At 37.9% G+C, this 25,579-nt stretch overlaps 1 protein-coding gene across 1 annotated transcript in view; it reads left to right on the forward strand.

The window, feature by feature from the left end:
- Positions 1–25,579, forward strand: part of STX17 (syntaxin 17) — a 74,618-nt gene that overhangs the window by 38,133 nt on the left and 10,906 nt on the right. Inside the window, exons 5-6 of the mRNA XM_049896058.1 lie at positions 22,435–22,550; positions 22,629–22,679. Of these exons, the coding sequence (XP_049752015.1) occupies positions 22,435–22,550; positions 22,629–22,679 (167 nt within the window). The remainder of the gene's footprint in view (positions 1–22,434; positions 22,551–22,628; positions 22,680–25,579) is intronic.

Genomic DNA, 25,579 nt, shown 5'->3' on the forward strand with positions numbered 1-25,579 from the left:
AAGGAAAATTCCTCAACATAATAAAGGGCATCTATGCAAAGCCAACGGCCAATATCACTCTAAATGGAGAGAACCTGAAAGCATTTCCCTTGAGAACGGGAACCAGACAAGGATGCCCTTTATCACCGCTCTTATTCAACATCGTGTTGGAAGTCTTAGCCAGGGCAATCAGGCTAGACAAAGAAATAAAAGGTATCCGGATTGGCAAGGAAGAAGTAAAGTTATCACTATTTGCAAATGACATGATTATATACACAGAAAACCCTAAGGAATCCTCCAGAAAACTACTGAAACTAATAGAAGAGTTTGGCAGAGTATCAGGTTATAAAATAAACATACAAAAATCACTTGGATTCCTCTACATCAACAAAAAGAACACCGAAGAGGAAATAACCAAATCAATACCATTCACAGTAGCCCCCAAGAAGATAAGATACTTAGGAATAAATCTTACCAAGGATGTAAAAGACCTATACAAAGAAAACTACAAAGCTCTACTACAAGAAATTCAAAAGGACATACTTAAGTGGAAAAACATACCTTGCTCATGGATAGGAAGACTTAACATAGTAAAAATGTCTATTCTACCAAAAGCCATCTATACATTTAACGCACTTCCGATCCAAATTCCAATGTCATATTTTAAGGGGATAGAGAAACAAATCACCAATTTCATATGGAAGGGAAAGAAGCCCCGGATAAGCAAAGCACTACTGAAAAAGAAGAAGAAAGTGGGAGGCCTCACCTTACCTGACTTCAGAACCTATTATACAGCCACAGTAGTCAAAACAGCCTGGTATTGGTACAACAACAGACACATAGACCAATGGAACAGAATTGAGAACCCAGACATAGATCCATCCACGTATGAGCAGCTGATATTTGACAAAGGACCAGTGTCAATTAACTGGGGAAAAGACAGCCTTTTTAACAAATGGTGCTGGCATAACTGGATATCCATTTGCAAAAAAATGAAACAGGACCCATACCTCACACCATGCACAAAAACTAACTCCAAGTGGATCAAAGACCTAAACATAAAGACTAAAACGATAAAGATCATGGAAGAAAAAATTGGGACAACCCTAGGAGCCCTAATACAAGGTATAAACAGAATACAAAACATTACCAAAAATGATGAAGAGAAACCCGATAACTGGGAGCTCCTAAAAATCAAACACCTATGCTCATCTAAAGACTTCACCAAAAGAGTAAAAAGACCACCTACAGATTGGGAAAGAATTTTCAGCTATGACATCTCCGACCAGCGCCTGATCTCTAAAATCTACATGATTCTGTCAAAACTCAACCACAAAAAGACAAACAACCCAATCAAGAAGTGGGCAAAGGATATGAACACACATTTCTCTAAAGAAGATATTCAGGCAGCCAACAGATACATGAGAAAATGCTCTCGATCATTAGCCATTAGAGAAATGCAAATTAAAACTACGATGAGATTCCATCTCACACCAGCAAGGCTGGCATTAATCCAAAAAACACAAAATAATAAATGTTGGAGAGGCTGCGGAGAGATTGGAACTCTCATACACTGCTGGTGGGAATGTAAAATGGTACAACCACTTTGGAAATCTATCTGGCGTTATCTTAAACAGTTAGAAATAGAACTACCATACAACCCAGAAATCCCACTCCTCGGAATATACCCTAGAGATACAAGAGCCTTCATACAAACAGATATATGCACACCCATGTTTATTGCAGCTCTGTTTACAATAGCAAAAAGTTGGAAGCAACCAAGGTGTCCATCAACGGATGAATGGGTAAATAAATTGTGGTATATTCACACAATGGAATACTACGCATCGATAAAGAACAGTGACGAATCTCTGAAACATTTCATAACATGGAGGAACCTGGAAGGCATTATGCTGAGCGAAATGAGTCAGAGGCAAAAGGACAAATATTGTATAAGACCACTATTATAAGATCTTGAGAAATAGTAAACCTGAGAAGAACACATACTTTTGTGGTTACGAGGGGGGGAGGGAGGGAGGGTGGGAGAGGGTTTTTTTATTGATTAATCAGTAGATAAGAACTGCTTTAGGTGAAGGGAAAGACAACACTCAATACATGGAAGGTCAGCTCAATTGGACTGGACCAAAAGCAAAGAAGTTTCCGGGATAAAATGAATGCTTCAAAGCTCAGCGGAGCAAGTGCGGGGGTCTGGGGAACATGGTTTGCGGGGACTTCTAAGTCAATTGGCAAAATAATTCTATTATGAAATCATTCTGCATCCCACTTTGAAATGTGGCGTCTGGGGTCTTAAATGCTAACAAGCAGCCATCTAAGATGCAGCAATTGGTCTCAACCCACCTGGAGCAAAGGAAAATGAAGAACACCAAGCCCACATGACAACTAAGAGCCCAAGAGACAGAAAGGGCCACATGAACCAGAGACCTACATCATCCTGAGACCAGAAGAACTAGTTGGTGCCCGGCCACAATCGATGACTGCCCTGACAGGGAGCTCAGCAGAGGACCCCTGAGGGAGCAGGAGAGCAGTGGGATGCAGACCCCAAATTCTCATAAGAAGACCAAACTTAATGGTCTGACTGAGACTGGAGGAATCCCGGCGGTCATGCTCTCCAGACCTTCTGTTGACACAGGACAGGAACCATCCCTGAAGACAACTCATCAGACATGAAAGGGACTGGTCAGCGGGTGGGAGAGAGACGCTGATGAAGAGTGAGCTAATTATATCAGGTGTACACTTGAGATTGTGTTGGCAACTCTTGTCTGGAGGGGGGATGGGAGGATAGAGAGAGAGGGAAGCCGGCAAAATTGTCAAGAAAGGAGAGACTGAAAGGGCTGACTCAAGACGGGGAGAGTAAGTGGGAGTAGGGAGTGAGATGTATGTAAACTTATATGTGACAGACTGATTGGATTTGTAAACGTTCACTTGAAGCTTAATAAAAGTTATTATAAAAAAAAAAAAAACCAAACCAAAGCTACAAGAAATACTAAAGGATATTGTTTGGTCAGAAAACCAATAATATCAGGTACCAGCACAACACAAGGTCACAAAACAGAACATCCTGATATCAGCTCAAATAGGGAAATCACAAAAACAAATTAAGATTAATTAAAAAAAAAATACTCATAACAGGGAATCACGGAAGTCAATATGTAAAAGATCACAATAATCAAAAAGAGGGACTAAATACAGGATTCATAGAACTGCCATATGGAGAGGAAAACAAGGCGATATAGGACAATACAAGTTAGGTTTTGACTTAGAAAAATAGGGGTAAATAATAAGGTAGCCACAAAGAGGTATAACAACTCCATAACTCAAGATAAAAGCCAAGAAAAACATAACGACTCAACAAACATAAAGTCAAACACTACGAAAAGGAGGATCTCACAATTTACTAAGAAAAATGTCTCAGCACAAAAAAGTATGTGGAAAAATGAAATTGTCAACAACACACATAAAAAGGCATGAAAATGACAACACTAAACACTTACTTATCTATAATTATGCTGAATGTAAATGGACTAAATGCACCAATAAAGAGACAGAGAGTCTCGGACTGGATAAAGAAACACGATCCATCTATATGCTGCCTACAAGAGACACACCTTAGACTTAGAGACACAAACAAACTAAAACTCAAAGGATGGAAAAAAAATATATCAAGCAAACAATAAGCAAAAAAGAAGAGGAGTAGCAATATTAATTTCTGACAAAATAGACTTTAGACTTAAATCCACCACAAAGGATAAAGAAGGATACTACATAATGATAAAAGGGACAATTGATCAGGAAGACATAACCATATTAAATATTTATGCACCCAATGACAGGGCTGCAAGATACATAAATCAAATTTTAACAGAATTGAAAAGTGAGATAGACACCTCCACATTTATAGTAGGAGACTTCAACACACCACTTTCAGAGAAGGACAGGACATCCAGTAAGAAGCTCAGTAGAGACACGGAAGACCTAATTACAACAATCAACCAACTTGACCTCATTGACTTATACAGAACTCTCCACCCAACTGCTGCAAAGTATACTTTTTTTTCTAGCGCACATGGAACATTCTCTAGAATAGACCACATATTAGGTCATAAAACAAACCTTTGCAGAGTCCAAAACATCGAAATATTACAAAGCATCTTCTCAGACCACAAGGCAATAAAACTACAAATCAATAACAGAAAAACTAGGGAAAAGAAATCAAATGCTTGGAAAATGAACAATACCCGCCTGAAAAAAGACTGGGTTATAGAAGACATCAAGGAGGGAATAAGGAAATTCATAGAATGCAACGAGAATGAAAATACTTCTTATCAAAACCTCTGGGACACAGCAAAAGCCGTGCTCAGAGGCCAATTTATATCGATAAATGCACACATACAAAAAGAAGAAAGAGCCAAAATCAGAGAACTGTCCCTACAACTTGAACAAATAGAAAGTGAGCAACAAAAGAATCCATCAGGCACCAGAAGAAAACAAATAATAAAAATCAGAGCTGAACTAAATGAATTAGAGAACAGAAAAACAATTGAAAGAATTAACAAAGCCAAAAGCTGGTTCTTTGAAAACATTAACAAAATTGATAAACCATTGGCTAGACTGACTAAAGAAATACAGGAAAGGAAACAAATAACCCAAATAAGAAACGAGAAGGACCACATCACAACAGAACCAACTGAAATTAAAAGAATCATATCAGATTATTACGAAAAATTGTACTCTAACAAATTTGCAAACCTAGAAGAAATGGATGAATTCCTGGAAAAACACTGCCTACCTAAACTAACACGTTCAGAAGTAGAACAACTCAATAGACCCATAACAAAAAAAGAGATTGAAACGGTAATCAAAAAACTCCCAACAAAAAAAAGCCCTGGCCCGGACGGCTTCACTGCAGAGTTCTACCAAACTTTCAGAGAAGAGTTAACACCACTACTACTGAAGGTATTTCAAAGCATAGAAAATGACGGAATACTACCCAACTCATTCTATGAAGCCACCATCTCCCAGATACCAAAACCAGGTAAAGACATTACAAAAAAAGAAAATTACAGACCTATATCCCTCATGAACATTGATGCAAAAATCCTCAACAAAATTCTAGCCAATAGAAGTCAACAACATATCAAAAAAATAGTTCAGCACGATCAAGTGGGATTTATACCAGGTATGCAAGGCTGTTTTAATATCAGAAAAACCATTAATGTAATCCATCACATAAATAAAACAAAAGACAAAAACCACATGATCTTATCAATTGATGCAGAAAAGGCATTTGACAAAGTCCAACACCCATTTATGATAAAAACTCTTACCAAAATAGGAATTGAAGGAAAATTCCTCAACATAATAAAGGGCATCTATGCAAAGTCAACAGCCAATATCACTCTAAGTGGAGAGAAGCTGAAAGCATTTCCCTTGAGAACGGGAACCAGACAAGGATGCCCTTTATCACCGCTTTTATTCAACATCGTGCTAGAAGTCCTAGCCAGGGCAATTAGGCTAGACAAAGAAATAAAAGGCATCCGGACTGGCAAGGAGGAAGTAAAATTATCTCTATTTGCAGATGACATGATCTTATACACAGAAAACCCTAAGGAATCCTCCAGAAAACTACTGAAACTAATAGAAGAGTTTGGCAGAGTCTCAGGTTATAACATAAACATACAAAAATCACTTGGATTCCTGTACATCAACAAAAAGAACATTGAAGAGGAAATAACCAAATCAATACCATTCACAGTAGCCCCCAAGAAGATAAAATACTTAGGAATAAATCTTACCAAGGATGTAAAAGACCTATACAAAGAAAACTACAAAGCTCTACTACAAGAAATTCAAAAGGACATACTTAAGTGGAAAAACATACCTTGCTCATGGATAGGAAGACTTAACATAGTAAAAATGTCTATTCTACCAAAAGCCATCTATACATTTAACGCACTTCCGATCCAAATTCCAATGTCATATTTTAAGGGGATAGAGAAACAAATCACCAATTTCATATGGAAGGGAAAGAAGCCCCGGATAAGCAAAGCACTACTGAAAAAGAAGAAGAAAGTGGGAGGCCTCACCTTACCTGACTTCAGAACCTATTATACAGCCACAGTAGTCAAAACAGCCTGGTATTGGTACAACAACAGACACATAGACCAATGGAACAGAATTGAGAACCCAGACATAGATCCATCCACGTATGAGCAGCTGATATTTGACAAAGGACCAGTGTCAATTAACTGGGGAAAAGACAGCCTTTTTAACAAATGGTGCTGGCATAACTGGATATCCATTTGCAAAAAAATGAAACAGGACCCATACCTCACACCATGCACAAAAACTAACTCCAAGTGGATCAAAGACCTAAACATAAAGACTAAAACGATAAAGATCATGGAAGAAAAAATTGGGACAACCCTAGGAGCCCTAATACAAGGTATAAACAGAATACAAAACATTACCAAAAATGATGAAGAGAAACCCGATAACTGGGAGCTCCTAAAAATCAAACACCTATGCTCATCTAAAGACTTCACCAAAAGAGTAAAAAGACCACCTACAGATTGGGAAAGAATTTTCAGCTATGACATCTCCGACCAGCGCCTGATCTCTAAAATCTACATGATTCTGTCAAAACTCAACCACAAAAAGACAAACAACCCAATCAAGAAGTGGGCAAAGGATATGAACACACATTTCTCTAAAGAAGATATTCAGGCAGCCAACAGATACATGAGAAAATGCTCTCGATCATTAGCCATTAGAGAAATGCAAATTAAAACTACGATGAGATTCCATCTCACACCAGCAAGGCTGGCATTAATCCAAAAAACACAAAATAATAAATGTTGGAGAGGCTGCGGAGAGATTGGAACTCTCATACACTGCTGGTGGGAATGTAAAATGGTACAACCACTTTGGAAATCTATCTGGCGTTATCTTAAACAGTTAGAAATAGAACTACCATACAACCCAGAAATCCCACTCCTCGGAATATACCCTAGAGATACAAGAGCCTTCATACAAACAGATATATGCACACCCATGTTTATTGCAGCTCTGTTTACAATAGCAAAAAGTTGGAAGCAACCAAGGTGTCCATCAACGGATGAATGGGTAAATAAATTGTGGTATATTCACACAATGGAATACTACGCATCGATAAAGAACAGTGACGAATCTCTGAAACATTTCATAACATGGAGGAACCTGGAAGGCATTATGCTGAGCGAAATGAGTCAGAGGCAAAAGGACAAATATTGTATAAGACCACTATTATAAGATCTTGAGAAATAGTAAACCTGAGAAGAACACATACTTTTGTGGTTACGAGGGGGGGAGGGAGGGAGGGTGGGAGAGGGTTTTTTTATTGATTAATCAGTAGATAAGAACTGCTTTAGGTGAAGGGAAAGACAACACTCAATACATGGAAGGTCAGCTCAATTGGACTGGACCAAAAGCAAAGAAGTTTCCGGGATAAAATGAATGCTTCAAAGCTCAGCGGAGCAAGTGCGGGGGTCTGGGGAACATGGTTTGCGGGGACTTCTAAGTCAATTGGCAAAATAATTCTATTATGAAATCATTCTGCATCCCACTTTGAAATGTGGCGTCTGGGGTCTTAAATGCTAACAAGCAGCCATCTAAGATGCAGCAATTGGTCTCAACCCACCTGGAGCAAAGGAAAATGAAGAACACCAAGCCCACATGACAACTAAGAGCCCAAGAGACAGAAAGGGCCACATGAACCAGAGACCTACATCATCCTGAGACCAGAAGAACTAGTTGGTGCCCGGCCACAATCGATGACTGCCCTGACAGGGAGCTCAGCAGAGGACCCCTGAGGGAGCAGGAGAGCAGTGGGATGCAGACCCCAAATTCTCATAAGAAGACCAAACTTAATGGTCTGACTGAGACTGGAGGAATCCCGGCGGTCATGCTCTCCAGACCTTCTGTTGACACAGGACAGGAACCATCCCTGAAGACAACTCATCAGACATGAAAGGGACTGGTCAGCGGGTGGGAGAGAGACGCTGATGAAGAGTGAGCTAATTATATCAGGTGTACACTTGAGATTGTGTTGGCAACTCTTGTCTGGAGGGGGGATGGGAGGATAGAGAGAGAGGGAAGCCGGCAAAATTGTCAAGAAAGGAGAGACTGAAAGGGCTGACTCAAGACGGGGAGAGTAAGTGGGAGTAGGGAGTGAGATGTATGTAAACTTATATGTGACAGACTGATTGGATTTGTAAACGTTCACTTGAAGCTTAATAAAAGTTATTATAAAAAAAAAAAAAACCAAACCAAAGCTACAAGAAATACTAAAGGATATTGTTTGGTCAGAAAACCAATAATATCAGGTACCAGCACAACACAAGGTCACAAAACAGAACATCCTGATATCAGCTCAAATAGGGAAATCACAAAAACAAATTAAGATTAATTAAAAAAAAAATACTCATAACAGGGAATCACGGAAGTCAATATGTAAAAGATCACAATAATCAAAAAGAGGGACTAAATACAGGATTCATAGAACTGCCATATGGAGAGGAAAACAAGGCGATATAGGACAATACAAGTTAGGTTTTGACTTAGAAAAATAGGGGTAAATAATAAGGTAGCCACAAAGAGGTATAACAACTCCATAACTCAAGATAAAAGCCAAGAAAAACATAACGACTCAACAAACATAAAGTCAAACACTACGAAAAGGAGGATCTCACAATTTACTAAGAAAAATGTCTCAGCACAAAAAAGTATGTGGAAAAATGAAATTGTCAACAACACACATAAAAAGGCATGAAAATGACAACACTAAACACTTACTTATCTATAATTATGCTGAATGTAAATGGACTAAATGCACCAATAAAGAGACAGAGAGTCTCGGACTGGATAAAGAAACACGATCCATCTATATGCTGCCTACAAGAGACACACCTTAGACTTAGAGACACAAACAAACTAAAACTCAAAGGATGGAAAAAAAATATATCAAGCAAACAATAAGCAAAAAAGAAGAGGAGTAGCAATATTAATTTCTGACAAAATAGACTTTAGACTTAAATCCACCACAAAGGATAAAGAAGGATACTACATAATGATAAAAGGGACAATTGATCAGGAAGACATAACCATATTAAATATTTATGCACCCAATGACAGGGCTGCAAGATACATAAATCAAATTTTAACAGAATTGAAAAGTGAGATAGACACCTCCACATTTATAGTAGGAGACTTCAACACACCACTTTCAGAGAAGGACAGGACATCCAGTAAGAAGCTCAGTAGAGACACGGAAGACCTAATTACAACAATCAACCAACTTGACCTCATTGACTTATACAGAACTCTCCACCCAACTGCTGCAAAGTATACTTTTTTTTCTAGCGCACATGGAACATTCTCTAGAATAGACCACATATTAGGTCATAAAACAAACCTTTGCAGAGTCCAAAACATCGAAATATTACAAAGCATCTTCTCAGACCACAAGGCAATAAAACTACAAATCAATAACAGAAAAACTAGGGAAAAGAAATCAAATGCTTGGAAAATGAACAATACCCGCCTGAAAAAAGACTGGGTTATAGAAGACATCAAGGAGGGAATAAGGAAATTCATAGAATGCAACGAGAATGAAAATACTTCTTATCAAAACCTCTGGGACACAGCAAAAGCCGTGCTCAGAGGCCAATTTATATCGATAAATGCACACATACAAAAAGAAGAAAGAGCCAAAATCAGAGAACTGTCCCTACAACTTGAACAAATAGAAAGTGAGCAACAAAAGAATCCATCAGGCACCAGAAGAAAACAAATAATAAAAATCAGAGCTGAACTAAATGAATTAGAGAACAGAAAAACAATTGAAAGAATTAACAAAGCCAAAAGCTGGTTCTTTGAAAACATTAACAAAATTGATAAACCATTGGCTAGACTGACTAAAGAAATACAGGAAAGGAAACAAATAACCCAAATAAGAAACGAGAAGGACCACATCACAACAGAACCAACTGAAATTAAAAGAATCATATCAGATTATTACGAAAAATTGTACTCTAACAAATTTGCAAACCTAGAAGAAATGGATGAATTCCTGGAAAAACACTGCCTACCTAAACTAACACGTTCAGAAGTAGAACAACTCAATAGACCCATAACAAAAAAAGAGATTGAAACGGTAATCAAAAAACTCCCAACAAAAAAAAGCCCTGGCCCGGACGGCTTCACTGCAGAGTTCTACCAAACTTTCAGAGAAGAGTTAACACCACTACTACTGAAGGTATTTCAAAGCATAGAAAATGACGGAATACTACCCAACTCATTCTATGAAGCCACCATCTCCCAGATACCAAAACCAGGTAAAGACATTACAAAAAAAGAAAATTACAGACCTATATCCCTCATGAACATTGATGCAAAAATCCTCAACAAAATTCTAGCCAATAGAAGTCAACAACATATCAAAAAAATAGTTCAGCACGATCAAGTGGGATTTATACCAGGTATGCAAGGCTGTTTTAATATCAGAAAAACCATTAATGTAATCCATCACATAAATAAAACAAAAGACAAAAACCACATGATCTTATCAATTGATGCAGAAAAGGCATTTGACAAAGTCCAACACCCATTTATGATAAAAACTCTTACCAAAATAGGAATTGAAGGAAAATTCCTCAACATAATAAAGGGCATCTATGCAAAGTCAACAGCCAATATCACTCTAAGTGGAGAGAAGCTGAAAGCATTTCCCTTGAGAACGGGAACCAGACAAGGATGCCCTTTATCACCGCTTTTATTCAACATCGTGCTAGAAGTCCTAGCCAGGGCAATTAGGCTAGACAAAGAAATAAAAGGCATCCGGACTGGCAAGGAGGAAGTAAAATTATCTCTATTTGCAGATGACATGATCTTATACACAGAAAACCCTAAGGAATCCTCCAGAAAACTACTGAAACTAATAGAAGAGTTTGGCAGAGTCTCAGGTTATAACATAAACATACAAAAATCACTTGGATTCCTGTACATCAACAAAAAGAACATTGAAGAGGAAATAACCAAATCAATACCATTCACAGTAGCCCCCAAGAAGATAAAATACTTAGGAATAAATCTTACCAAGGATGTAAAAGACCTATACAAAGAAAACTACAAAGCTCTACTACAAGAAATTCAAAAGGACATACTTAAGTGGAAAAACATACCTTGCTCATGGATAGGAAGACTTAACATAGTAAAAATGTCTATTCTACCAAAAGCCATCTATACATACAATGCACTTCTGATCCAAATTCCAATGTCATTTTTTAAGGTGATAGAGAAACAAATCACCAATTTCATATGGAAGGGGAAGAAGCCTCGGATAAGCAAAGCATTACTGAAAAAGAAGAAGAAAGTGGGAGGCCTCACTCTACCTGATTTCAGAACCTATTATACAGCCACAGTAGTCAAAACAGCCTGGTACTGGTACAACAACAGGCACATAGACCAATGGAACAGAATTGAGAACCCAGATATAAATCCATCCACATATGAGCAGCTGATATTTGACAAAGACCCAGTGTCAGTTAATTGGGGAAAAGATAGTCTTTTTAACAAATGGTGCTGGCATAACTGGATATCCATTTGCAAAAAAATGAAACAGGACCCATACCTCACACCATGCACAAAAACTAACTCCAAGTGGATCAAAGACCTAAACATAAAGACTAAAACGATAAAGATCATGGAAGAAAAAATAGGGACAACCCTAGGAGCCCTAATACAAGGCATAAACGGAATACAAAACATTACCAAAAATGATGAAGAGAAACCAGATAACTGGGAGCTCCTAAAAATCAAACACCTATGCTCATCTAAAGACTTCACCAAAAGAGTAAAAAGACCACCTACAGACTGGGAAAGAATTTTCAGCTATGACATCTCAGACCAGCGCCTGATCTCTAAAATCTACATCATTCTGTCAAAACTCAACCACAAAAAGACAAACAACCCAATCAAGAAGTGGGCAAAGGATATGAACACACACTTCACTAAAGAAGATATTCAGGCAGCTAACAGATACGTGGGAAAATGCTCTCGATCATTAGCCATTAGAGAAATGCAAATTAAAACTACGATGAGGTTCCATCTCACTCCAACAAGGCTGGCATTAATCCAAGAAACACAAAATAATAAATGTTGGAGAGGCTGCGGAGAGATTGGAACTCTTATACACTGCTGGTGGGAATGTAAGATGGTACAACCACTTTGGAAATCTATCTGGCGTTATCTTAAAACAGTTAGAAATAGACCTACCATACAACCCAGAAATCCCACTCCTCGGAATATACCCTAGAGAAACAAGAGTCTTCACACAAACAGATACATGCACACCCATGTTTATTGCAGCTCTATTTACACTAGCAAAAAGCTGGAAGCAACCAAGGTGTCCATCAACGGATGAATGGGTAAATTGTGGTATATTCACACAATGGAATACTACGCATCGATAAAGAACAGTGACGAATCTGTGAAACATTTCTTAACATGGAGGAACCTGGAAGGCATTATGCTGAGCGAAATTAGTCAGAGGCAAAAGGACAAATATTGTATAAGACCACTATTATAAGATCTTGAGAAATAGTATAAACTGAGAAGAACACATACTTTGTGGTTACGAGGGGGGGAGGGAAGGAGGGAGAGGATTTCTTAATGATTAATTAGTACATAAGAACTGCTTTAGGTGAAGGGAAGGACAACATTCAATACATGGAAGGTCAGCTCAATTGGACTGGACCAAAAGCAAAGAAGTTTCCGGGATAAAATGAATGCTTCAAAGGTCAGTGGAGCAAGGGGGGGGGGGGGTGGTTTGGGGACCATGGCTTAAGGGGACTTCTAAGTCAATTGGCAAAATAATTCTATTATGAAAACATTCTGCATCCCACTTTGAAATGTGGCGTCTGGGGTCTTAAATGCTAACAAGCGGCCATCTAAGATGCATCAATTGATCTCAACCCACCTGGATCAAAGGAGAATAAAGAACACCAAGGTCACACGACAACTAAGAGCCCAAGAGACAGAAAGGGCCACGTGAACCAGAGACCTACATCATCCTGAGACCAGAAGAACTAGTTGGTGCCCGGCCACAATCGATGACTGCCCTGACAGGGAGCACAACAGAGAACCCCTGAGGGAGCAGGAGATCAGTGGGATGCAGACCCCAAATTCTCATAAAAAGACCATACTTAATGGTCTGACTGAGACTAGAGGAATCCCGGCGGCCATGGTCCCCAGACCTTCTATTGGCACAGGACAGGAACCATCCCCGAAGACAACTCATCAGACATGAAAGGGACTGGACAGTGGGTGGGAGAGAGATGCTGATGAAGAGTGAGCTAATTATATCAGGTGGACACTTGAGATTGTGTTGGCATCTCCTGTCTGGAGGGGGGATGGGAGGATAGAGTGGGAAGCTGGCAAAATTGTCACGAAAGGAGATACTGGAAGGGCTGACTCATTAGGGGGAGAACAAGTGGGAGTACGGAGTAAGATGTATGTAAACTTATATGTGACAGTCTGACTTGATTTGTAAACGTTCACTTGAAGCTCAATAAAAGTTAATAAAAAAAAAATGTCCAATACCAGTCCATTTCAGCTCACTAATGCTAGGCTACAGATCTTTATGCATTCCATTTTATTTTTGACAATTTCTAGTTTTCCTAGATTCATACTTCGTACATTCCATGTTCTGATTATTAATGGATGTTTGCAGCTATTTCTCCTCATCTTGAGTCATGCTACATCAGCAAATGAAGGTCCTGAAATCTTGACTCCACCGGTGCCATTAAGGTTGATTCTACTTTCAGGAGGCGGCTCTACCCCAGTCATGTTTTGAGTGCCTTCCAACTTCAGGGGTTCATCTTCTGGCACTATATCAGACAATGCTCTGCTGCTATCCGAAAGATTTTCATTGGCCAATTTTTTCAGAAAGAGACTGCCAGGTCCTTCTTCCTGGTCTGTCTTAGTCTGGAAGTTCTGCTGAAACCTGTCTACCAAGGGTGACTCTGCTGGTATTTGAAATACCGATGGCAAAGCTTCCAGTATCACAGCAACATGCAAGCCACAACAGTACGACAGACTGACAGACGCATGGTGGATTCTTGATCATAGTAAAGCAATTAATTACAGCTCATCTCCCTGTCTAGGTATTGCAGATTACCTAGAGAGCTCTAGGGATCATCTGCTATTCCAATTCCAATTAACTGAATCCGGGGACTGAGTATGTCTAGAAATTCTTACCAGGAAAGTTTGGCAGAATAAAAATTTTGAGGCTATACTGTATGAAGTGAAACTTTAGGACCTCAAGTACCTATTTGTCTGTGTATTGAAAAGAAATTTTTATATATTTTCTAAGGAATTTCACCCTTGCATGCAGACTACTCATCACTCATTTGCAGGTGGGAGGGGTGACCTGTTAGGCATACTTTTTTCTTAGGCATTATAGTTTGCATGTTACATCTATCTTCCAATTCAGTTCTCTGAATTAAACTGACAATATAAAAAAAACTGCATCGGGGGCCCTGCCATCAGTGCCCTGTGAAACTTGTCATTATGTTCTTCAAAAAATATAATTGATAATTGTGGATTATATTATAGTAACATCTTCATAAGGAACCCTGAAAAAGATTCTTGATTTAGTACATAGTAATATGTTTTGAGCAGTTGCTTTGTTTTTGTCTTATGAGTATTAAATCCTTTCACCATACTTATTCAATCTGTATGCTGAGCAAATAACCCAAGAAGCTGGACTATATGAAGAAGAACGCATCAAGATTGGAGGAAGACTCATTAACAACTGCGATATGCAGAGACATAACCTTGTTTGCTGAAAGTGAAGAGGACTTGAAGCACATACTGAGAGAGATAGAAGACTACTGCCTTCAGTATGAATTAGACCTTAACATAAAGAAACAGAAAGCCTCACAACTGAACCAATAAGCGACATTATAATAAGTCGATAAAATACTGAAGCTTCAAAGATTTAACTTTACTTGGATCCACAATCAATGCCCATAGAAACAGCAGTCAAGAAATCAAATGACATATTGCGTTGGGCAGATCTGCCGCAAAAGACCTCTTTAAAGTGTTAAAAAGCAAAGATGTGACCTTGAGGACTAAGGTACACCTGACCCAAGCCGTGATATTTTCAATCACCTCATAAGCATGAAAAAGCTGGACAATGAATAAGGAAGACTGAAGAAGAATTGATGCCTTTGAATTATGGTGTTGGCAAAAAATATTGAATATACGATGGACTGCCAGAAGAACAAACAGGTCCGTCATGGAATAAGTACAGCCAGAATGCTCCTTACAGGCAAGGATGGTGAGACTTTGTCTCATGTACTTTGGGCATGTTATCAGGAGGGACCAGCTCCTGGAGGACATCATCCTTGGTAAAGTAGAGGGTTAGTGAAAGAGAGGAAGATCTTTGATGAGATGGATTGACACAGTGGCTGCAATGATGGGCTCAAGCATACCAACAGTTGTGAGGATGGCACAGTACGGGGCAGTGTTTTGTTCTGTTGTATATAGGGTGGCTATGAGTCAGAGCCAACTTGACGGTACCTAACAACAAGTATTTCTGAGCAGTTACTCTCTTTTTGTGTTATGAGCATTGAATGACATAACTGATAAGGCTTTCCTACTTGAGTTGTCTACTGAAAAGCTTAAAGCCAAAATTTTTAACCCACTGAAAGCCAGGTTTTTAAACTATCCTGGCCTTATTTTATAATTGGTACTCTTGTTTTTCCCTCTTTTTGTGTGTGTGTGTGTCTCTCTCTCTCTTTTATTTTCAATTTATACCGTTCTGTTAACATTTTATGTATCCATCTAAATTGTCTTAAATCCTTATGGAATGGTTAGGGTATAAATAAATTACAGATTAGATTAGAATCTGAGGAACACTACACCTGCCTGGTTTTTCTCTTTTCATTTACCCAGGAGCCTCTACACCACCTCCTATCTGCAAAGCCAGATTATTTTTAATTTCATATTTCAGTGCTAATGATCCAGCAGTTTACAGGGAAATCAAAACAACATCAGAAGAATAATTCAGGCCATCATCCAGAGTTTCTGAATAATCTTGCTTTTATTGAGTCTTTAGAACCTCGTACAATGCTTGGTACATGTTGTCGTTGTTATTAGGTGCTGTCAAGTTGGTTCCAACTCACAGCGACACTGTGTACAACAGAGCAAAATGTTGCCTGGTCCTGTGCCATCCTCACAATTGTTGCTGTGTTTGAGCCCATTGTTGCAGCCACTGTGTCATAGTGGACTATTAGTAAATGTTTTATAAGTAGAAATGAATACCTTTTTAGGGACAATTTTGCAATTTCAGATGTGCTGCAATCACTTTGCTATGTGAATAACCAGTACCTAAAATATTCTGGGGAGAAGATAGTAGCTCTCAACCATGGGCTGAAGAGTATTGAGGAAAATACTTTATGTAGTGTGTAGTTATTGTTTTCATTATTCTGTTCATCTGTAGTTACCACCCCATCCTGATAAGGCTGAATGTTGTTTTTATCATTTAGTGGAAACCGACACTTTAAGTGCATGTGTAAAGAAACTGGACTTTAGTTCCATGTGATTAAGGGTCAGTCTTATGCACCTAGACATTGTGACAGTTGCGATGGCAGTAACAGCAGTGAAGTTAAGCTGGATTTTCTGGAAGGAGTAGCTGGCACCAGTCTTCTTGGCTGTGTAGCTTTGTATTACCCACCAGCAATTCCCTAGCAAACAAAAATGTTGAGGTCTATCTGAGAGGTTCCTCTCGATAGGATAATAATCTAATACTTGCTGCTTCAGTTTGTGTTTTATTATTACATTGTTTGTGTTTCCACCAGTAGAACTGTTTGGGCTCAACAGTCTTGGGTTTATATATCATCAGAGGAATTGGGTGATTATTGGCAAAAGGCAGCTTACCCAATTTGCTGGCAATTAACTTTCCCCATAGGAAGCTGACTGGTGTAAAAAAAATTTTGGCAAAACTGAAGGAAACATGTGTACAGAGGCAATGAAAAGGACTGGGGCAGAGCCAGTGTGTGAAGGAGAAGAAATAGCAGGTGAAATTCACATTCCAACTCTCTTGATTCTCAAACTTCTCAGTTCATGGAACACTAAATAAGCTAAAGCCCTAATCACTTGCTGGTTGGAGAAAACTAAAATTAAACCTCAAAACTAGTGCTGATTTGATTGAGACAGTCGTATCCAGGTTTTTAAAAAGTCACGAATCTAGATTACACCTAAAACAGTGTGCAGAATTTACGTTATGAATGGCCTGTTGGTCAGATGGTGCTTTGACTGTGAAGCCATTGCCAACATAAAGCAGTTAAAATGAACTGTCTCACCAAGTGCCTGAGTGTTTTACCAAATGTGAGAATTCTACTAGACAAACAAGTCCAGAAATATTGTTAAGAAATAATTGAGAAGATGGCAAAGGAGAACAATGAAAAGAAATCAAGTAACGAATTTATATAATACTTCAGTAGTGGGATGGGAATTGGTTTTCTCCATATGTGGTGTTTTAGCTATAGACTTAGTTCTGTCATTCATGTTTTATCCTGTGCCCTCCAGCTTTTCCTCATTTTTTTGCTTTAGATGCTCATTATAGTAGTGACAGCCTATACAGAAAAATGTGTTTCATTTGCATAGAAGTTAAGTGCCTTAAAATACTTTTTCCTTTAAAAATTCAATCTGATTCTAAATAAATTGGCTGGAAACATCACCAAAGATTCAGGAGCAGTGTTGCCACATCTCCATAAGATCAAAAATACAAAAATAGTTTTTCATTTACAGATAGAAATAACAAGAAGAGTAGGATGTTTTATGTTCCCTGGAGAATGAAAGCAGCTTAGAGGGAAACTGGGATGATTTTGCTGTCTCTTTTGTCCAGACTCTTGAGAGTTCCCAAAGTGAATCTTCTCTGCCAATCTTGCTTGATCTGAGAAACTCCCTTCTGTCTCCCTTGTGGGTCGTGGTTCCTTTTTAGCATATTGCCTCCCACCAAGAGAGGTGATCAGGCTACACATTTGATTTGTATTTAGAAAGGTATATCAGGTCGTATGGAGTGAAACACTGCTTGTCTTTCTTTCCTCCCCATCCAGCATACACACTACACACTTCATCAGCGTGGTAGGAACAGCATCTTATTACACTTTAAACAAATATTCACAAAAGAAAAGAATCCAATCTGAAAACTGTTGGGAACTTCAGACCAGCATATTGAGTTTTGATGAAATATTAGATTTTATCGCAGGTATATACATGTACAGAACAGTTTTGTGAAACGTACATGGTTTTTGTATTATATTATTCAGAATCTGTATTTTCAGTTGATTTGAATTTTCTCAGAAGTCTTCTTTTTCAGCTAAGTTAAGCGTGGCATAGAAGTCACTTTATTGTGGTTGATAGATTTATGTAGATGATCAGTAAATTAATTTCACTATTTTTAAAGCTATCAGAACATGAAAAAATTCAAGGAATGCCTTTAAATTAATTTAGATTGATAATGAGACTTTTCCTAGTAGTGTTTAGTGGAAATTTCTTATATATATTTCATGTTGTAATTCTTGGTAGAACCATTTCTTCTCTTGAAGTATGGAGAAAGAAAGAGAATATTTGGATCTATAAAGAGGAAGGGAAGTCTTATGTCTATGTTATTAAGCTTATTTTGCACTTGAACTACAAATATGTTTTTTTGAGTTTATAGCCAATAGTAAGATCTTAGAACAATTCTGGAGTTTGAAAAGTAGTGGTGAGTGATACATATTCTACTTGCCCTTTGCACTTGCCATTATTTGCATGTAGATGGAACTCTCTGAGATTGTTATGTCACATGAAACAACTGCCATTTTGACTTTTGTGGACAGGCTAAGAGTTCTTCAGCCTTCTTTCCTGCAGCTATGATCTATCCCCATGTTTTGCCTCATCATATCCACAGAATTATATAAAAGTTTGAAGTGAAAGGATGATCGCTGAGGTAGTGGTTTTTATGCAAGCTGAAACAAATTATGAAAGTTGTAGATATTAAAAGATTTCCTTTCTTAATTGATAGTCATGCCTTGCATTGATGTGTGGCGTACAGAGTTGTGAGTTTACAGCAGGGTTTTCCGTGGAAAAAAACAGACTTCTTTGTTCTAAGACTCTATTTGAACTAAGATGCATACGCAGTTTGGTTTCAAATGAGACGTAAATGACAAACATTTCTTACTTTTTACTGATGGAAATCTTTTATGTTTGTTAAAAATGTCAAACCTTTCCCACCCTTTCATTTTTAAATGAAGAATTTATATATGGCAGTCTCTCTTCATTTTGTTGTGTACCTTGGCATACTTCGTTCAGATCCTCCCTGTTTTAACTGTCCAGGGGTTATAGCTTAAAAAAATCTGTACAGTAGGCATGGTGTTTAGAAAGTTCTGCTGTGCATTTAGGCTGTTAGTGATAATGAAGTTATCATTATTTGTCACTGTATTAAAGAAGCTGAAATCCATATTACAGGAGAAATACTAAGTGGAAGAAAGGTCATAGAGTAATTCGTTTATCTTGGTTGAAGTGAAAATAAAGGTGTCTTTATGTGATAACTTAGAGCATATGGTAATTAATTATTTTAAGCATTTGCAAAGATCATTGAGAACTTTTAAAATACTGGATAATTGCCATAATGAAAAGTAAAACTTATTCTATATCTGATGTTTTGCTGTTCCTTTAAGTTAAGGAAATATATTCAGATAAGTTAAAATACAAAAATAAAAGAACACCATCAATTCTGATAAGCCCACAAATACTTTTCAGTCAACTAATTGACCGTCATGCCCTTCCAAAGCAATTCAAACAGGCTTTTTCTTGAGAAGTAGGTAAAACATCCATAGACTATGAAGGTAAAAGAGTAATGCAGTCTTATAAAATACCATTGAGCTATAGGCTAGGTTAAAAAAAAGAATTGAGAGAAGATGAGCTTAGAGTTATAATGACTTTCTTTTAGGAGTAGTTCAGGTATCACATGTCACCATGTTTTCCTCTGCTTCAGTAACTCTCCACTGTCCACCAGCTTAAGTCCAAGGCCTTTAACTGGCTTACAAGCCCTCTCCTAACCATCAGTAATATCTTTTTCTCATAAATTCTTGTCTTTTACTTTATGCTTTGGCAACATCAAACTGCTGATTTTCATGGTAAGCTATATTTTTCTTCATTGAAGGCCTTTGTTTATGCTGGTCTCTCCACTTAGAATGTATATTCCTCTCTTCATTTCCTGGTTACATCACCTTTCTAGGAAGCCTTCCCATAGGCTACACAACCACACCAAGTTGTGGCAGATGGCACCCTCACATTGGAACTGCCACAAAATACTGTATCTGTCTGTCTGTCTATCTATCAGTATACTCTTGTTTTAGAATTGTCTCCTGATATATCTGATCTTTCAGACCCCTTCTTTCCAATTCCACTGCCACTATCCTAAAGCAGATCTTCATCGTTTTGCACTAGACATATTGCAGAACCTTCCGACTCTTTTTTTTTTTACCTCTCTAATTTTCTCACCTTCAGCTCCATCCTTATTTATCTTCACACTACAGATATGGTTCCCTTTCTAAATCTAAGACCTGACTGTGGCACCCTCCAGCTTTCCAATAGTCTTCGGTTCCTTTTAATAGTTCCATATGTATCTTATGAGAAGATGAAGCTCTTTAACATAGGTTATAATACCATGAATAATCTCAGTTTAGATTTCCAGCCTCAACGTTTGCGTTTTTCCTTGTCACAGTCTATGCTTCAGCTCTGCTGAACTTCTTTCCATTCCCAAGCCTGTGCACATATTGTTTTCCTTGACCTGAATACTCTGCTTCTCTCCACTCCCACCCCAGTTCACCTGTATAATTTCTGTTCATCTTCAGCTTCAGACTTCTGCTTCTCTGACTACTCTCCCCTCCACAAGTCTAAGTTAAATACCTCTCTTCTGTTCTCACATAATGCTCCATACTTATCCATATCATCATTCTTATCAAACTGTACTAACTTTAAACATGTCTATATAAAAAAAAAAATTTTTTTTTTCACACATTGGAGCCCTCGTGGTGCAGTGTTTAAGAGCTCAGCTGCTAACCAAAAGGTTGGCAATGCGAATCTACCTGCCGCTCCTTGGGAATGCTAGGGAGCAGTTCTACTCTGTCCTATAGGGTTGACTCAGTGGCAACGGGTTTGTTTTTGTTTGTTTAAATCACACATTATACAGTAAGTGGCATTAATAATAGCAGCAGCAGCAGCTGGGTTTTTTTTGTTTTTTTTTTTTGGTTTATACCGCACATTATACAGTAAGCTGCATTAATAGTAGCAGCTGGAGCAGCTATAGTAACCACTGAGCACTTGTACTTGATACATATGCCAGGTACTGTGCAAAGTAGTTTCCATGCATTATTTCCTTTTATCCTTTCAAAAACTCTCTGAGGTAAATATCACCTTATTTTACAAGTGAGAAAAATAAGTCAGAGATTAAATCCTCCCCAAGTCAAAGAGCCGTAAATAGTCAAACCACAGCTCTAACCCAGGTTTTTCTGAAAAAGCTTATGCTCCTAACCACTACGCTGTGGTGCCTCTTTGGAACTGTTCTTATGGTTTACCATTGTATCCCCAGCATCTGACTGGCATATACACTGTGCTGTATATATACATTTATATACATATAATGTCAGTGTTGAATGAATGAATAATTGGTAAAAACCAATAGAAAGAAATAAGAAAGGTTTGAAGGTGGAATTAAATAATCCCATTTGGTCCATGATTTTTTAAATTCTGAAAAGAAGTAGAAGAAGCAATGGAGACATGGGCCAGAAGAATGAATCCAAGAACAAGAAGGGTGACAACATGTATGAAAAGATGCATGTGATAAAAGGTGTTAGTTTGGTGGCAAAATTATTGTCACCAGTGTGACTGATTTTTATTGATCAAAAGACATTATCTCCCCACTTTTAACATCTTGTAAATATGCTGTTTATTACTAAAATAGCTAAAGCGAAGATTAAGGATTTAGCAATGTTTCAGTGTTAAATCTGTCTCCTGGATGTCTCTTCCTGGAACATTAGCTAAATAGACTAGTTTTCCTTTGGTGCTTCTTCTACATTTAGCACAAATTACTCAGATTAGATAGAAAGCATTTGTAGCCAGTTTTTTAGATGACTTTGTAGAATAATTTTAAAAGCATTTGTTAACTAATCTGGGCAACAAGCTGCCATGAATAAATAATTCTATTTTTACAGAAAAATCAATTTACTTTTAGCCTGAATTCAATTAATAAGCATTTTACATGGAAATTGTTTTGTGGAATTGATTCATGCTGCCTTCTTTCTAACAAAGCAAATAAACTCTAAACGTGGGGCTGTGTTCATCCAGGAACGTTTCACAGTACCAAAGCTGAAGCTAGTCCTCAGAGTTTGACTCAGATATATGCGTTGCCTGAAATTCCTCGAGATCAAAATGCCGCAGAATCATGGGAAACCTTAGAAGCGGTATGTTAAAAATGATTTTCTTTTTGGTAGCTGTGAGGCATAAAAGTAAGTAATTTCCTCTTTCTCTCTCTTTTTAAGGACTTGATTGAACTTAGCCAACTGGTCACCGAATTCTCACTACTAGTGAATGTAAGTATGTAACTGTTTTTGGCTCAGAGTTGTTAGAATATTGGCATGAGAGGCTTTCATCACTCGCTAGGCTTTTATTAGAATTTTAACTAAAATATTACAATTTTTAAGACTGGTATTGAGCCATGGTAGAAGTCTAACTGTCCTGAAATTGCAGATCAATTCAATAAACATTTGTTGAGCATTTGTTATGTGTTTTGAGGCACTGTGTTAGATCCTTGACTTTGGGGGTCTGACAAGGGTCAGTGTAGAAATAAATGAAGCCTGCTCTCATTTCTTGAGAAATTCTTGGGTGGAGATAGGCTTGGGCCCCAAAAACTGAAATTTCAAGAATGATTGTTAAATGCAAAAAATAAGTTACGAGGAGAAGTACTATCAGCTCCAAGGAAGCACTTAATTCCAGCGGAAGAAGGCAGGCGTTGTGAGGTGGAAACATTAAGGATAGCTTCACATAGGTAGGTAGCGTTTGCATGAGCCTTGAAAATGAGTAAAATGTCCACAGGTGGTGATGACGGATGCATTTTAGATCAGGTGAACAAAGACATAGAGTAGAAAAGTATACGGCCTGTTCAGGAGTGACCAGTACTCCAGTGTAAGCAAAGCCTGATGTACTGTGGGCAAGCAAGGAGAGTGCAGGCCAGATTGTGTTATCACTGAAAGCCATGGTAAAGAATTTGAACTTCACTTTGTAGGCATTAGGGAACCAATGTAGATTTTTGAGCAGGTTAGAGTGATGTAAGCAGTCTTTGCTTCAGAAAAATCACTGTTAGTAGTATGGATAATGGCCTAGGGTAGGGGAAGGATTATAGGCAGGAGGACTAGTTAGGAGTCACTTGCAAGAGTTTAACCTAGAGCAGTGGCAGTACAAGTTGAAAGGTAAAGAACAATTGAGAGGGATTTGGGGGATGGACTTAATTGACACAGTCACCCCAGGAAGATGAAAGCGTCAAAGATAAGGCTTTATTCTGCACAATGGGGTAGGTAGCCAGTGATACTGCTAGCATAGGTTAGGAAGTACAACGCAGATTTTGGTGTCACAGATTAAACATATTTTCTGTCATTATTGTTCTAAAGTTTTTTTAATTTTCCCTTCCTGGGAATTATGGGAAAGTAGGAAGTATGAGTATGTATGCATGTATGTATGTATCTATGTAACTACAAGCCTGTTTCTGCTTATAATTTTGTCTAAGTTTATGTCTTTGTTCTTAATCAAACCACGATTTTAGGGTTGTCCATCTTTGAGTTATGGTTTCCTTGAGAGCTGACTTTAAATTATAAGAAGGTCCTAGAATCACACAGCTTCAGAATTGGATTTGGAAAGGCCTTGCTTGATAGGTTAACTAATGTAATCCTTCTACTCTTGCCCAGCTTCCGAAATAGGTGGTTTTCTAGCCTCTTTTTGAACAATTAATTGTGCAGGGATATTTCAACCATCTCGCTTGGGAGCTCTAATTCTTAGAAGTTCTTACTTATGTGAAGTAAACACTGTCCTCTAATAACTTCCCTCTGGAACTTTTGCTATCTGGAGCCACATAATTGAGCAAGTTTTGTCTTTCTTCCATGTAAAAGTTTTTCAAGGTTTTGAGGCCAATACCATCTTTTCTCACCCTGCCCTCACTGCCGCGTTTTCTCCTCTGAGAACCCTTGATTCTGTATGTGATCCTTCTGAGAAATAATTTCTAGGCTTTCAGTACAGGGCCCTTACTCCGTCTAGTTCTAGTTTGTAGATAGTTTTTAAAAATGTTATCCTAAATTTAAATGCACTAAATTGTCTGAAACATTTTCCTTTTCTGATGTCTGTAAATCAGGAGAAATAAAACAAAGTCTCTGGATTAGATATCTGTATAATCTATTAATACACAGTGAAACCCATGAGAACTGGAACTTAATGGGACTGCCTTGTTTTTCCAGGTCTCGTAAGTTTTCTGCCTTTGACAGGGTGCAGCCTTACCACTTTTCTATCCTCCCTATTAGTGGAAAATATTTTAGTTTTCCTTTAACAGCTTTGCACCTTACACAGGTTCCAGCTTTTACAGGTTTTACTGTGTTTTTTAAATCAAGATTTATTCAGTTATTTTAACTAAGAATATTTGAATATAATGTAATTTATAAAATCCATATATGTATGGTTACATAAACATTTATCAAAAGTCATCGATCTGTACACTTAAAATATGTGTTTTAATGTATGTAAATTATATCTCAATAAAGTTGATTTATAAAACTAAATATATATAAAGTTCTTCCTACCTAAGACAAATATACTTCCCTTCCAATGGGAGTAGGCATAAAAAAAAATGAAAGGAAAATTAAGGGCTTGAGGTCATTTAACAGTTGTATGTCCAGTTGAGTTAGCTAGGCAACTCTTAACCCCTGATCTAGGGAAGATTTATTCAGGAACATTCTGACTAGAGCTATACAAATGTCCTATTTATAATAATCTATGTAAGGACATGAGACAGAGTGCTGTTAGACAAAAGCTCAAAGGGGAACCCTTGATTATTATTCCCAGAGTGACTGAGTTCTCATGACCACATGGCCAAAGACTCACAGAAGCTCCATTTAGGCACAGAATGACTTGGGAACATAACCAGAGTGACCGCATCCTCTCCTTATCATCACATGGACACGATAGTATCTGGCAAATTAACCGTGTATTTAATTAATCGCTTCCGATGTGCATAGCACTGTGCTAAGCTCAGTGAAGAATAGAGAATAGTATTAAAAAAGTACCTATAAAGCTACTGAGCAGTCAAATGTGATCCAATAAATGTTAATAAATTAATATATACTATGTACACTGCCGCTGCATTTTCCTTTAACCTTTATTGTTCAGGTGCCCTCTTCCCTTCCTGGAAGGGAATTTAAAGGAAACTGGGCCAGTAGTAGATCAACAACAT

The sequence above is a fragment of the Elephas maximus genome, chromosome 9, assembly GCF_024166365.1.
Source record: "Elephas maximus indicus isolate mEleMax1 chromosome 9, mEleMax1 primary haplotype, whole genome shotgun sequence".
NCBI classification, from domain to species: Eukaryota; Metazoa; Chordata; class Mammalia; order Proboscidea; family Elephantidae; genus Elephas; species Elephas maximus.